Source organism: Anopheles ziemanni, chromosome 2, assembly GCF_943734765.1.
Source record: "Anopheles ziemanni chromosome 2, idAnoZiCoDA_A2_x.2, whole genome shotgun sequence".
NCBI lineage: Eukaryota > Metazoa > Arthropoda > Insecta > Diptera > Culicidae > Anopheles > Anopheles ziemanni.
In genome coordinates this window covers 83,446,187-83,462,521 of record NC_080705.1, presented here as the reverse complement: position 1 = coordinate 83,462,521, position 16,335 = coordinate 83,446,187, and the positions used below count along the sequence as shown (strand labels likewise).

Genomic DNA, 16,335 nt, shown 5'->3' with positions numbered 1-16,335 from the left:
GAAAAATAAAACTATCATTAATAACGCGAGTTGTAAATTGTCTGTTCGCTGCCTGTTATTACCCGCGGTTTACACAACGGTTCGGTTCAATTGAATTTGTCGATACAATTTGTGATTAATATGGCGCTAGGCCAACTTCCACAAGAACCGATTGACCGATTGGGGCCGACCGATTGTTCCAGGTGGTTCGGCTAAGTAGCTTGGAACAATCGGCGCAGTCATGCCCGGGAGAGCGAGGTACGGGGTTGTACAGAACTTGTGAACTCCCTCTGGCGGACCAACGGCTCCAACTGGGTAGGTGTCATACCGAGTGCGCTTTCCGCTAATCTTGATCCACTGCGATCCGGGTGACGAACGATCGTGCATCAAGATCGAGAGGTTCTCAACGTTCGGAGGGCCAACCAGACGCGATGTGACGTGATTTTCCTTTACCAATCAATCAAAACTGTATGATACACACGGCATGTTCGGATCACCCCCTCCTGGTCCGCTCGGTTCCCGCTGTGCAATATGGCCGCAACCGAACACGCGGTTGGTCGGACCAGAATACATTTTATCTCGGTACGATCTCTACCGTGTGTACGGTTCTTGCGAGTTCGAGTGTTGTTGGTTTGTTCTTTAATCCCTTAGCGCGCGCTAGGAACTCCCAATCTCTGAACAACATGTTTCTGATCGACGCGGGCTGAACATTCGGAATACAGCTGGACATTTTACATTTCAATCTACAGAACCGTTGTTGGACATGTTTGAGATCGGTAGGCGTCTACAATCAGTGTCGGAGAATGTACACGATGTTGGTTATGCTCCAAAATACCGGATGTTGGTGGATTAAAACGATTGAAATGACGGCAATGTTAAAAATACATAAACCAAAAGTACAGTACAATTTTTAATGGTTTATAGTTTAATAAATCTTTCATTTTGAAAATGAAACTTACCAAATACATGAACTTCTTATTCAATATGCTTTTAAGATAATTTATTTCAAATCCCAACGCTGTTGAACCTGCTTTAAACACATACTTTTTGCGTAACCATTCCACCAGGTCAATGGAGATCAATAACTGCTTGAGAATTTTTTATTTACGACTTTGAAAGATACTACTAATAGGATTTAACTCATAGATAACACAAATCTGTAACTATATAACTTATTTATAATACTAATATGAAAGTTTTACAAGTTCAAAAAAGGAAAATTTCTATTTTGTAGACTTTTTGCTACGTCCGCTTTTGAGTTAGGTTGATGTAAAATAAATTTAAATATTTTATGTTTCCATCTGAATTGCACTTTGAGTTTCATCCTAATCTGAGACGTTACAAGTTTGTTTTTCATTTAGAGAAACATAATATATTATGTTTTATTTTCATGTAGATTATTTTATGTTATTCCTTACAAGTTTTGATTTAACAGTCAAATGATATACTGTATTTAAAACATTGCACATAAATCTTGTTTCAAGCAAATTAATTCAAAAATAAATTAATGTCTGTCTCTAGTAGAACTTAACGATAATTATTGTAAAAAACTAATTTTTCAATTTCTTAAAATAAAGAAGAAATGGTATTAAAAAAGAAAAAAAATTGTTTATGCTAATCTAAAGCACATAGATTCCAGATTAAAGATGTTAAAGCTGCAGCAATTAAAAGCTATAACTAGTTCAGTTCACTAGTTTTCTTTTTTCAATTCCTCTGCCCGTCGAAAAAGTGCTTTAAGAAATAATCAAATAGTCCCATTGCATTAGAACCAGCTTCGAAAAGAAAAATATCTAGGGCACGGAAGACGTTCCTTATCACGACCACCGATAGCTTTCCGATAGGTCTAGCCCTTCAGACTGAATTCGTGAAAATTCCACCGAGCTTTCTCGGGGATCTTTCCCAGTCCGCTTGCGCCAACACCGGATGCGCCGACCACACCGACCCGGCACGCCACGGGATCACGCTCGTGTCCCATAAGTCGCTCTCTGACTGCATCAGATAAAATTTAATTAATCCTTATTGCCTTCATGACCGAATCATTAATTAGCTTCCCTGAGCGCAGCAATTCGATGGTCCGGATGCCCAACCAACGTCGTTGCACAAATTGATAATAACCGTTTCACTTTACGATCCCCTGCCTAGCTCCGGTCACAAATTGCACCCTCCCCCCTCGGGGTTCATGTCCTGGTGCAGTGATTGCGATGGCGACTTCACTCGAAGCTTTCCCAGCAACGACGAACGGGGAAAAATAGGCAATGGTTCCCGGGAATAGACATGAGGAACTCACTGAAACTGGATGGGAATCCCTTCGCGAGTGTGTTGTCACATAATTGGTCCAAAAAATTACTGACTCGTCCACTGCAACCCCATCCCGTGATAATCACGTGTGACGGTTCGATCGGTTTGTTGAAAGATGACGATCGACCGACAATCGGTGCGTCAATTGAGTCACTCCACGGTGCGCGAGCGAATCAAAAGTGAAAGGATCGTGAACCGTTTCGGTAAAGTTTGGTAAATGATCTTCGTTTTCGAGCGCGATCGCACGTATTTATCAAAATCTCCCCACCCTTCCTCAACCCGGCCCCGACCCGATTCGAGTTCTATTTCATGCCGGGACCGAGGCGGCCGATTTGGTGCGGTCGGTTCGGATTTGGCACGATTTTCTTCACGATCCCGCACCGCCGTTGCGAAGCAACGATAGCCAACCGTTGAGAGAGCGTTGTAATAAATGATCAGAATAAGTTATAAAATTTAATATTTTATTTTTATTTGGCATTGTGGCCGACCGCATCGGTGGGCATTCCTCGGGCCCGTGCGGATCAGCTGGGTGCGAGATGATGTAGCCTCCAAACTGGAGCCCCGGCATCGAAGCCCCCCTCCCCGCGCGAACCCGCGCTGACAGACAGACGCGCCGAGCGGGAAACACAACAGCCATAGAGAACTGCAGCGTACGGAGCGGGAAAATAGAGGCGAAATACGGCATAGTTCAAACTGGAACAGTCGCAATCGGCCAGCATCACTTCCCGGGCTCAAGGCTGCCCGGGTCGTTCCTTTCGAAAAGCAGCAGAAGAAGCAGAAGTCCAGTCTTCGTTGCGGCGCGGCCCGAACGGGGGTGCCGGGGTGCGTGTCCCCGCACGTCATCATCGTCCATTCATTCATATTTGCTCTGCATGTGATGATTGGCCTGATTTAGACGGGCGCGGGGTCGAGCGTGCTAAAAGAGCCAGAAATAATGAATAGATTGTAGTTTATTGGATTTTTACCCCACTGAGATCGAATTGCGATTGCACTTCAGGGTTCGCAAGGGAGGCAGCAGCAGCATAACATGGGCCGCCAACTCCGGTTGCTCCAGAGCGCCACGTGAGCGCCAAACCTCCTTCCGGGGGGAGGCGAGAAGGCGAGGAACGCCGGGCGCGATTGCGAAACGACGACGACGACGACGCGATTGCTCCTTTTTCGACGGTTTTGTAGGTCTGCAGGGTGTGATATGGATCGCGCACCCCGATGACTCGATGCCCGCCCGGTCAACAAGAGACCTTTGATTGATTTCGGCAACGCAATAAAAATATTTAAAACCATTATCGCCCGACCAACGTGTGGGTCTCGAATAGCGCTTCGGGCTGTTGCCCGAAAGGATCCCGGGTGGTGACCGACCGTTACGTTTCAATAGGCTATTAAAATATTTTTCCAAAACTTTAATTCTCCAGCCCTTTCCAAGCGTCAACTCCGCGCGGATGTCAAATTGAAACCGGCGGGGGAAAAACATGATCAACGTTTTCGAATTCGATTTATATCACCACCGATCGGGGGGGAAACGTCGGTATCGCACCCCGCATAACGATCTGGTGGGTCACTCTGGAGGGAGTTTTTTCTTTCAATTTTCAACAAGAAATACCCAATGGCAGGATGGGGGTTTATGCTCCAATGCCGCTCAAACGGCGCATAATTAAGACATCTCCGAACCGGCTGCTGGCCGCGCTAGGAATTCATGGTTCTTTCTACCGATTTTGACAACATACTCATAATGATCATTTGGAAGCCGCGCGTGCCCACTATCGGAGCCCCCTTCCCCCCCTCCCATGACACCCAAGGGGTTCGGCGGGTGAAAATGAAAGTGATCCATAGTTCACCGCTAACCCCGGCACGAGTGACCTTAATTATCAGCCAGCATGGCTCCCGGCGCCACTCCCAACGTGATCGCCCCGACCGGGCAGCTGAAAGTGAAGAGAAAAGCGAAGAAAAAAACGAACCAAATCCGATTCCGAGCATAATTTCGGCCGCCACCAATCATTGCGCGCATGCCCTGGCAACTCGGCTTTGTTCACCCATCAGTCAGTCGAACCACATGCCCGCAGAATCACATTACGTGTGAGTGAGCCGTGGCCGTAAACGGGAGTCGACGCCGGCTGAGCCGAACTGTGCGGTCCGGAATCTGGTAAACTATTACCTTTCAACGCGTCATTAGGCTGGACGCGCGTCCGCGTTTCGTTCCTCATACGTGAACCCATGACGTTCGGCCGCCACGTACGTCTCACTCACGTTGACGGAGCCGCCAGCTTCGAAATTTGCACCGTCAGCAACGGTGGTTCACGGATTTTTCTGCGGCTTTAGTTTTTTTTCCCCCTTCGGTTCCGTTTCGAACGTTTGATTTGACGGCGGCGTTTGAGCGTGCAATTAGAGCGTGCTAGGTAATTGAAGCAATATCAACACGGTGTTGTTTTGCTGCCCAAGAGGGACGTCAATTTCGGAAAATTTGTCTAAAATCTTGACTCAATGAAAGTCTTATTTAACAACAAAAGACAATAAGGAGATGTACTTCAACGTGATTTAAAAATTAAAATGTGCTATTTAGAACCATTTTAACCCGTTGACCCGATCACCCGTTTTATGGGGGACAGTAGTAATCCTCATCAGCTATTTACACGAATATAGAAGAGAGCTGCAGTAATTACAAAAACATATCCTTCGGGTAGCTGCCATAGACTAGCTTAATTTCCTAAACTCGTTTATTTAACACGTTCCGTACCGCGTCACCCAAATATGGGTGACAGCAGTTCTAGTTCTAACAAGTTTTTGACCCATAAATAAATGAAAATGCAACATAAAAATTATTGTAATATTTTATATAAATATTTTGGGAAGCTAAGTTTGTGCTTGGCCTTTGAAAACAATCGGCTTAACAAATATTATAAACAAATTGTAATTCAATTGTTTTTAATTATTGTAAATGTAAATATTCAAAACAACATATAAAATTAATGACATTTTCTAGAAATTAAAATATTTCAACTGTAAAAACTGTACCATCTTAGACGATGACGCAATTCTTTATCCTGTAAAGATCACTTTCTCGCTCAGAGTTTAATCGATCAAACAATGCTACTGCAATGGCATCATTTTCACACAATCGTCGTAGTGAAACAAGGGAAATGGGCTGGAAAAACAAGGCCCCCACATGCTCCCGGTATCAAACTGGCCGTCTGGAGCGACGTAAAGATCACCAAAGAAAGCAGTGAGTGAATGATACGTCCAAACCGGGAAACGGTCGCTAAACAATTTAACACCATGTTTGGATAAATGGCTTTGCGGACGCTTTTTACTTTGCTTCGCGTTCCTATACTACAATCCCCCCCCCCCCCCCCCACCCCACCCCCCTTCCACCATGCTCGCCAGTGTCGAAAGGGGCTGGGACCTTTTTTTCTCCTCCACCGACAACGCCCAACGACGACGACAACGACGACGACGACGACGTGTGTCTCAATCGCGGGTCGCTGCTGGCGGCTTTGGGAAACAACCACAAACGGGCCATTCACGGACTCGGCACCGGCCCGGAGCGGCGTGATAGTATGCTGGTGATAATTTTCCCTCATTTATGCTATTTTGATTAGGTATTATGCACTGCGGTGCACGAACTGCGTCGGTTTCGTCGTATGCACCATGCGCCGGGGGAATGCGCACTCGCCGCGGGTGACGCCGTTCGGGCTCGTCTCCTTTCGCCGGTGCAACTATTTTCATTAAATTAAATTAAATTATAAAAGAAAATTGAATCCAAGATTCCTCCCGACTCGCGCCGACTCCATTCCGTGCGCCAGCGGCGGTAGCGACAGAAAAACCCGAAGACTCGGCTCGCTGTTCCACTCCGTAACTCGCTCCGTTTCTCAGCCAGCCCCATTCTGCCCAGCGCTCTTCGATTTGGCCCCCACAGGGGGGACGGATCCACTTCTTCAAACGCTCGATGCTGTAATGCTGAAACATTTCTACAACAAATTGTGCGCACTTGCCATGATTTCTCAGTCGTCGTCGTCGTCGGCGTCGTTCCAAACAGGGAGTCCTTTTGGGTGGAGCTCGCAGGGACCGGATCGGTAGGGCGCGCATGTCGCAGCGCAAATGATAAAGTTGGTTCCAACGCCCGGCCGCGCTGCAAACCGATCACGACATCATGCGCGCCACTAACGGACGCTAACGATGGACGAGATTTTTGTGTCGACTTTTTTTTTCACTTCATCCACAACCACTTTCCGCTGGGAGGGTAGGAGAGCACGGCATGGACAGATATATTAGAGCAAATACTCGGTGAGAAATAGGAGGATAGGGCAGGTTAAAGCTGCAGAGGCTGATATGTTTTGCAGATCTTGTTTGGTGTTTCAGAAGGTTTGATATTTTCGTCTCAGTGTCGAACTCTCCACATGGAAGTTCATTTTCCACCGTTTGAAAAAGTCCGTACCTGCTCTATTTTCACCCATCCCAATTATCCAAAGTCGCACTCTCCTGATCGAAATGCTATCGGGGAAGATTCGCTCCGCTAACCCGAGGCTCGCTCCACCTCGAACCATCATACGGAAGTTATGGGAGTTTAATTACTTTTCGATCATCGCATAACCATCCCACCAACTGGGAAAACCTTCACCTTCGCAAAGGACTGCACTGCTTGGAGCCTCCTTACCGACGGAAACGGTGTTTCGTCCGGTCCTGGATACTTATCTCGCCCAGGCCACCCGCAGCAGAGGTTAATAGATTTAATTCGTGATTCCACTTGTCTCGCGGTCGGCAAGACTGTCTGGGTACATTTCGTTTTGCGCACTTCGGCCCAGCGGCACGAAAGTCGATGGGTCAGGAGTTTTTAATTGTGCTCTAGGGATGGGTGAATTCATCCGTTTCCTACTGCGATCGGGATGCTGCAGACGTTGTGCCATCGCGTCGTGACGAAAGTCACTGCCAACTAATTAGCACCGGTATCTTGCAATCGACGCGCGGAACTAAGCCTCGCTTAGGTTGGTTTGATTTGACCTTTCTTTTCAATTAAGTGACCCAAATATAATGCGGAACTGCTTCAAAGTGTTTGGAGTGGGATTAGAGCCACGAAACTGAGAAAATAAAGTTAGTAGACATCAAGTACGACCAAATTTTTCTCAAACTCTAGCTCATGGTATAAACCCAAGTTTTTGGAAGATAAAAATTCATTCAGCAAACATGGTGAAGCCTACAGGATCCATATCCCATGACTTCACACAGACGGACAGTTTCTATTCGCCATGAACCATAGACCCGGGATCCAGAGCTTCCAATTACCTGTTTCGTTTAACATGTTGACTGCCATGGCTATCATTTTTGATAGCCAGCTGTCGTTAGTTCTAAAAAGTTTTTGCCCGATAAATAACTGAAAATGCAACCTAAAAATTATAGTAACATTTAATATCAATTCTTTGAGAAGCTAAGTTTTTTCATAGCCTTCAAAAATCGTTGGTTTAATAAATGTTATGTTAGAATTTTATTGAAAAAGACTGTACTAAAAAAGTGTGCTAAAACCGCTTGGCAGTCAACGTGTTAAGAGATGTTTGCTAAGATCTTCCACGTACTGGAAGTATGTTTGTAAACACTTTTCAAATTAACTGTCACAACAATGGTGGAACAAAAAAATTCCTTAGAGCGACCTGTGTTTTAATAGATCTTGGTTGCACTAATGAAACATTTCACGATGGCGTTTACACGTACTTGTTTGAGGTTTAACAATTAAAGATAACCAAAAGTTGCAATCGTTCAAATCGACGCCAGAATTTAAACACCGGTTGACTTATTTTGTAAGGATCAACAGGATCTACTCAAAACATAAAGAAGTGTAAGTGAGTCATGGACAACGATTAAGCTGAAGCTAAGGTTACCTATTATTCTCTAATGCAGTACCTAAGATCTCAGAACTAACAGAAAACGTTCTTCCATGACGAACAAATCTTTCGACATCATCAGCTCATGCACGGCGCAACACTCCTTAAAGACGAAATCAACACAATCCTCCCTCGAACTTCAACCAGTGACATTTCTAAAATATTTTTCCTCGGTGTTTATTACCGACATATCGCCCGTCCATCGCCAACGTCAGCTCCAGTTCCAGCACGTCGCTGCACACGCTGCCCACCATGAATCATATTTACAGTTATGAGCATCAGGCACCGGCGTGGATCATGAAAATCCTTGACTTTAGCGTCTAATCTATCTGTCAGCCCGTAAGGCCATCATTACAGCGACACGGCGCATCGTGATCCCGCGCCGAAAGACGGCCGCGAAGGCGGGCGAAAGAAGGAGAAAAGACCTCCGGTCTGCCAAACACTGGGCCAGAGTGCACTGCAATTATCCGGCAGCATCCAGCACCGGCTGCTTGCGTCACGGCGGTCGCATTTATTGCGCCTACCCACTAAAATAGACCACGGTCCTTTGGATGGCGCCTTCGGTAGTAGGGCTTTCGGTTTCGCGATACCCTTGAACTTCACACCACACGGCTGGGGGAGGGCTGTGCGGGTAACAATATGCTTGGGTGTTGAAGAAAAGGAAGTGGGTCGACGTCAGTCAGCGCTGGCCAAGGTCAGGTGGCTCGACAAGGGCAATCCGCCGGCCAGATGTGGCCCGTGGTGACGACGTACCGGCAAAGGGGTCGACCGTTTATCGGCGCCCGGCTATCAGGATTTGGACCATTTAATGTTTGAGCCGTGAAACGGATAATTAAGTCGTCCCGCGAGGCTCCCGGCTTTCGCTTGAACACCCGGGTCCGGCTGCGCTTTTTGCTCGCCCAATAGATCACAATCGGGGGCTCCGGTTCGGTCCGTTGAGAAAAAGCACCCCAAACTGCACTTGGTGGATTTTGTTTTTGCTTCTTCTCAGTGTTCTCCAACGAACGCGTACCATCAAACAGTTTTCCAATGTTAACCTCCAGCCGACTCGCAACGACTTTGACATTTAAACTTCTCTGCTTTACGACCGCCCGAAAACGATCCGGCTGCCGATGCCATCGCCACCAAACGCCAGTTGTCTTGAGACCTCCGGTTCAAACGAAATCAAAATTAAGAGAACGAAAAAATACCACTGGAGCTGGCGTGTCCAGTGACTTTACGAGCGGTGTAATTAAAGTTATAATTTTAATTAAACTCTCATCGTAGCTGCAAAGCATACACGCAACCCAAACGTCGGAAGCCCGGCCGTCGATCGACGCGGCGTTGGCGCGCTTCATTTGTCATTCATCATCATAAAGCGGTCCACTTCGGGCGCTTCCCAACAAAAACCCCGGTTGGAGGTTTTGCATCGCTTTGTGAACAACAAACCGGTCAATTCTTGGTGCTCCCATGAGGTATGCCAATTTTTGGCCTCCCCCCGCGTCCACGACCTCGCCGTCGGTACGGGAGAAAAAGCAACCAGCGAGCACATCAAAGCGTCAGCGTCGACCGTTTGCGCCTCCATTTGCCGCTCATTTGCAACCGATTAATGTGTTCCTCTCTTCTCGACTTTAATTTCTGTTTTTCCTTTTCTCCGTCGACCCATTTCACTCAACTTCCAAATTTTCCTTTTACAGGTTGCACAAAGGTGTACACCAAAAGCTCGCATCTGAAGGCCCATCAACGAATCCATACCGGTAAGTGAAATTAATTTCTCGAGCATTTCTACCCCCATTGGGATACGATTCGGATAGTTCAAACGGGGACGCCGATAACGAAGTTTCGCCAAACGGGGTGCCTTTTGGCCTCCGTTTGGCATTTTTAGTAATGTCTACCCTTTTGAAGTGCCAGCAAAGAGGGAAACCAAAACCTGAAACGAAGAAAGGTTACGTGGGAATACGGGGGAACGAAATGAAGGATTTTTCGCTAATTTCTACCAATTTGGCACTTTATTGCACATTTGTGTTTCAACGTGAGGTAGAGTATTATTTCTGGTACATTCTCTATCTGGTATTAATTGTTATCCCAGTTCACATCGTGCATTACTTTTAGTTTAGCACGTCATTTTTTTGAATCCTTAGTTTCTTTAATTTCTTTAGTTATTTCATTTCCTTCTTTAATTTTGAATTTTGATTGTTTGACTTCCACTTTTAAGCAAATTGGTATATAACTTCAATCAAAATTTGTGATAGAAATGATGTAAACGTAAAGTTTTCGCCAATTTTTTACCAATTTGGCACTTTATTGCTCATTTGTATTTGAATGTGAGGTGGAGTATTGTTGGTAAATTCCCTATCTGGTATTTTTTGTTATCCTATTTCACATCGTCCGTTACTTCTAGTTCAGCTCGTCACTTTTTTAAATCCTTAGTTTAATTATTTATTAAAATTTATTAATTATTAATTATCTATTTATTTATTTAATTCTGTTTAATTTATATAATTTCTTTAGTTCTTTCATTTCTTTCTTTAACACTGTATTTCATTTGTTTAACTTCCACTTTTAAGCAAATTGATATGTAAACTTACTAAATCAAAATTTGTGATAAAAATAATGTGAACGAAATTTAAATGAGTTTTTTACGTAAAGAAAACTCTAAAAACTCTCTTCTAAAAAATAATGTCCAACTCACAAGCGTTTTTGGTTTTCAATTTTTAATTTTCTTCAAGTTTTACCTTTCTTCTAATTTTCCTTTTTTCAATCGCTTCGGATTCTTTTTGCGAAACAAAGTATCACTTCGCCCTCTCAAGCATTATACCTTCACTACATATGACTTCAGCAACATATCACCCACTTTTGCGATTGCGTGCCGTGTCCATCGCTGGCGGCAGCTACATTTCAGCCGGATAAATGCATTCCCAAAAACCATCGGAACCCGGCTCAAAAATCGAGCAAGAAAAAAACAAAAAAAAGACCCGCTAGTAACAATACTACTTCGGTCTGCCGGAAACCGAAATAGGTCTTGCACGAATCCCCATCGGAGCAAAACGTGGTTTTCGCATCGCCACCCCGAAAGGTCCACACGTCCATTTTCGCACCCGCTCACGATCGCCGGTCGGCCGTTTTGGGAGCAATTGCGCGCGGAGACCGCCGATTGGCGTTGTTGGCATGACCCGTCGGGTCAGACGGGTGGAAAGGGCGAGAAAACAGGAGAGGGGGGAAGGGTTAAGACCGTTGCTGTCGGCGGTATCATTGCGTGATTCTTTTCGCGCCCCAAAACTTTCCTCCGTCAAGCGGGAATCGATCGAACGGAACGCTTTTCTTCTTTCCCAGCCGCCGCCGACGAAATTTTCGATTTCGTCTGTCAAGTGAAAGTCATTCGGGCTTTGTTTGATGGTTCTTTCTCCGGCGCAGACGCGCGCGCACGCTCACCCTCTGCCTCCATGTTTCCATTCCCTGATCGATGTTTGCGAAAAGAGGGAAAAGAAAAACGAACCCACACACACACACACACACTCACCCGTTTCAACGCTTCTGACCCTTTCGCGAAACCCGCGAGGAACGCAAACAAAAGAATAAAAGCAGTCTTTCAGCACCCCAAACCCGTCGAGACCACTCGCTTTTGGGCAGCCCATCGCATCGGAGGTCCGCATTTTCGGCGGCATCTTTCCCCCCCACACGAACACGAACTGCGAAAAAGTACAAAACTCCACTATCAACATGCTTTTCGGCACGTCGCGCCTGCAGAAGTAGATGCGCTAAGGTGAGCGCGAAGAAGTTTGCCACCCTTCGCCAAGCTCGTCATCGTCATCGATGAGAGCTGTGCAAATGATTGACGGTAGCAACGGATGGTTTTGACAGCTATTGCATCGGAAAATGGTCAAGAGAACCACGCGAGATGGGTGAAGGAAAGAAAGTGTATGGTTGTGTGTACCCGGCACGGACAAGGCACGTTAAAAGAGAAATCCTTTCAAACAGAACGAAAATGAAAAGGGCCCACAAAATGGGAATTGTGTCCATGTCTGCGTCAACGATGGCGCGCGATACGCGCAGTGATAAGACGGTATGTTGGCAGATGCCATCACGGTCGAACCGGCTACCCGGCTACCGGCCCGGATGATGTCCTCTAGACGGGGCGTTCGTGGTCAGTTTTCACCGGCCGGCAAGCTGAAAGCTCTCGCGATGATTGAGATGTTTCGGAGACCGTCCGGCTCTTGGAGAAAATTAATGCAATTGGACGAAATTCCGCTGCGTAATCAGCCGCGGCTCGGAAGGAGCATTTATTGTTTCGCCCACAGGGTTTTTCCCTTTCCCTCCTGCCGGAGATGTGCTTTGGTTTTGTTTTCCGTTTTTTTCCTCTTTGGTTTCTTTCGGAGGTCCTCTCGTTTCCAAAGCACCCGTCGGTGGAAAGATTGATAGCGGGAGATATATCACGCTGCATTAATTTTTGAAAGGCAGTTCGCGAACAATCGAGCCCAATCATTTGTTGCCCGGCTTGGCAGAGGTATTTTCTTGCTGCGAGCCAAAAAGGTTTCCGTTACACGTTGACAGCGGAACATATTTTACGTCCCTCAATAAGCATTGTTTTAAGCTTACATTATCGGGGCCACAATCTTAATGTAGCATCCCAAAACACGATGTTCATTGTATAGAAGAGATATAGTATTCTTTTTAATTTCCATTCTGGGCAATTAATGTTGCTATCAATTGCTTCATAAGAAGATCGAGTGTTCAGTGTAGTTGTGTCTTATGCATCTTATCTTTTGGTTCGATTCATAAATATAAATCTTTCACCTACGATTCATTTGAATTGATTCATGAATCATTGAAGATTCCAAAAATATTATACCATTGATGAATGTTTCAAAATTACCATGAATTTTGAATAATCTTTCATGTACCTAACATAAATCTTCTTGACTCTTTGATGAGCATAGATCCTGTGACCAAAAACAATACAACAAAGAGCCTTCCTTTAACATTCTTCGAAAATATTTGGGTTGATAAATCTTTTATTTAATCAATCTGGATGATGCATCAATCTCTCATTCTAAGAACCATAAACCTCAAAATCGATACAAAGAGTCATCCGGATTCATAAATCGTAGCCGGAATTACGTAACTCGAGCTTTTAATGCGGTAAAAGAAGAGTTCGACAAGATAACATATGTATATATATGTAAAATTATATTTAATTGTAGTGAAATATTGGATTCGTCTTTCGGAACCATAACGAGAGAGTTGTAGAAATTGCATTATTTAATTTACTTAACGATATTTTATCAATGAAAAAACAATGAGGTTTATTTTGGCTCTCACCTTGTCGACACTTAGCGTTTGTTCGGGCCAAAAGTCTCTACAGCATTTGGTTTGAAATGTACTTAAGATTACAATCAACATTCGCTCATAAATTAAAGCCTTCGAGCCCAGTGTTGCATATTCGATTTTGTATTTTTATTTTTTCTTTCCATAACGCTGATTTAACGTGATGTCCTCTCGTCCCGAGCGATATCCGTCGCATCGATCGCCATTTAACATTTATTTGGTGTACTCCAATAATTAATTCTGCTCATTCGGGGTCCTTACTACATTAAAAAACACACACACACATACACACACGTACAACCATCGGAGGGCACGCGGCAACCAACCCATTACACGCACCTCGCGCACCTCAGGACGGTTTCGCGCGTGAACGGTGAACTACCCTTTCTAACCGAATGGTGCGCACGAATGCGGAACTAAGTTGCGCAGCCTCCACGCCGGTGATCACCGGTTCGCCGTCTCGGTTTCAACTACGCAAATTTACCCCCTCCGCTAGAGGTGCCTATCACCTCACCTCATCACACACCTTCGCTGCCCCCCTAGGACATACAGGTGGCTTGGGTCCGTTCTTATCGTGTCGCCACCTCACACTCGGCGGAGTGCAGGGAATGTGCCCTGCCGTCGATTATTCTCCCTTTTTTATTGGTCCCATTAGTCTTGTCGTGACGTGTGTATGTGTATGTCCCCCTTGCCATGTAGCCGTGTGAACGGCCCGCTAAGGAGATTGAAACGGTGCGGTATTTATCTTGCCACTGCATAAACACTGTCTCCATCGAATGCAATGCAATCGATTTCAGTTGGCAGATAAATGGAATCCCTCTGCGTGTGCCAAGTGGACCGATCCAAAAAAACAAAAAACAACAACCAACAACCCAGCATGTTACGCATACCGATCCAATCGTCATTCCGCATGGAACTTCAGGACACGATGGAGAGGCTGTGAAAAGTTCTCCCAAAGCGCTAAACGCCCGCTAAACTCGAGCCTAATCTGACCATCGGAAGGCCGATGCTTAGGGTAGTCCCGGTATCGGTTTGAATTTCGTTTTAACGTTCCACGGTGTCAAAACAAAATCCAAACGGCCAACAGCCTCGGTGAGTGCCTCGGCCGAGATCGAGATCCCGAACGCACAAACGGCAGGCGGTCGTGGGGCGGTTCGAAGCCGCATTTGCGTAATCGCAAAGAGGCACCCTTTCGGAGAGTGGCCTGAAGTGGCGTTTCACACCGTGGTGGTGGTGCGGGAACGGTCGGATTCCTTGAGTGCCCGTGCCACACGAAATACCGGAGCCCGCAAGGTGTCCGCCGGGTCCGTTCAAGCCGGTGGCAAACAGGCGTTTAAGTTATAAGTGATTTTCGGAATTGGATGACGCGAGACGCGAGATGGGTGCAGTGGGCTCAAGAATTATGATTGATCACTGCCGCGTGCTGTCCGGAGGGGTTCCGACTGGCGAGAATTCCGGTACGGGACGGGACGGAAAACCCCGGCAGCCACTGCTTTGGTCCGAGGACCCATAAGCATCGGTAATTCTTCGGCGGACCCGAGCTCTAGAAGCAAAATGTAGATGCACGGTACCGCCACTTCGATCCTTGCTCCAGTTACTCCCTGCCGCCGAGTCGAGACTCCCCAGATTTGGATCGCTGAGAGTGGTGTCAAGCTTTTGACGCCACTATCAGATCGGACTCCATTTCCGTGGATCACACCGTGCACCTTGATGTATCTTATAGGCTTAGGAGAATGCTTTCGATCTCGAAAATCGCTCCCGGCTATCATGACAGACCCTCCGCGCCCCTGTCCATCCCTCCCAACAGCCGCTTGAACGTTACTGGAGACGTTCGAATGACGTTCAAGTTCACGCTCGCAGACCGGTAGTCTCCAGCCCGTCCCGTGAGTATGTTCTGTCGACGATCAATTAGACTACGGGATGTTTTTTTTTCTCCCCTGTTTGTGACCTATGGAGCTCCCATCGTCCTCTCACCTTCCGCCTCCCGTTCTTCCGCTTGTGAACAATTTGGTGGGACAGAGAAATGAAACCCTCGACGAGGGTCCGCGCTTTGAAAACACAAAAAACCATGACGCCAAAGTCAGAGACACGGCATTGGCGAGGCTGTATAAGAACAATAAAACAACATTTAATTAGTCATCAAATACCTTGCGTGCCATTCACCGTGCCGTGTGGATTCCTCCGGTCGTAGGGCATTTAAAACGAAAGCCAGCGAGTGAGAGAGAGTGAGCAGAAGGGAAACACTCTTAAACTCCCTTTCCCCTGCCCCCTTCCTCAATCCTCCACGATTCACAGGGCCAAAAGGGACAACGCCGAGAGCGGCGGCTAATGAAGTTTTCGGTAAAAGTGAATATGGGCCATAAAATTGGCACACGGACAATAATGATATTTCGCCCCGGGGGGACTAGCCACGATTCGGATCGCTTTCGACACGGATCCTTTTCGGTCGATCCGTGGGAGGGTGGAGCGGGACGGTTTTCCTGTCGAGCTGATTTTACTTTTTAAAATTTCGATTTCTTTAAATCCGTATCTTGCGGAGGGTCTGTGTAACCCGCACGGTGCTTGGCAACCCCCAAACAAATTGGGGCAATTATTGGAATCGAGGTTTACAGAATCACCCGCTGGTTGAGATAAACTCACTGTGAAGTACGATAAAACAAATGATTAAAATTAAAATTCTGCATGCAATCTCGGTTGGACCTGGCCATTACAAGTCTTACTGAAGGATTATATCCTGATGCTAAAAATATACATTGGGTATTAAGAAGCTAAGTCGTTCCGTCTTCTCTCAAAATTAAGTAGAGATTTTCCGATCACTTCGCTCCGATTTCTTAGTGTTCGCGATCGTAAAACCGTCCCAGCAATGGACAACGTAAACGGACTAGGTGTC

General features: G+C 46.1%; 1 protein-coding gene across 1 annotated transcript in view; it reads left to right on the top strand.

Annotated features, from left to right (window-relative positions):
- LOC131281793 (dendritic arbor reduction protein 1) overlaps window positions 1-16,335 on the top strand; it is a 121,458-nt gene that overhangs the window by 62,034 nt on the left and 43,089 nt on the right. The window contains exon 5 of the mRNA XM_058311143.1: window positions 9,818-9,877. Within this exon, the coding sequence (XP_058167126.1) occupies window positions 9,818-9,877 (60 nt within the window). The remainder of the gene's footprint in view (window positions 1-9,817; window positions 9,878-16,335) is intronic.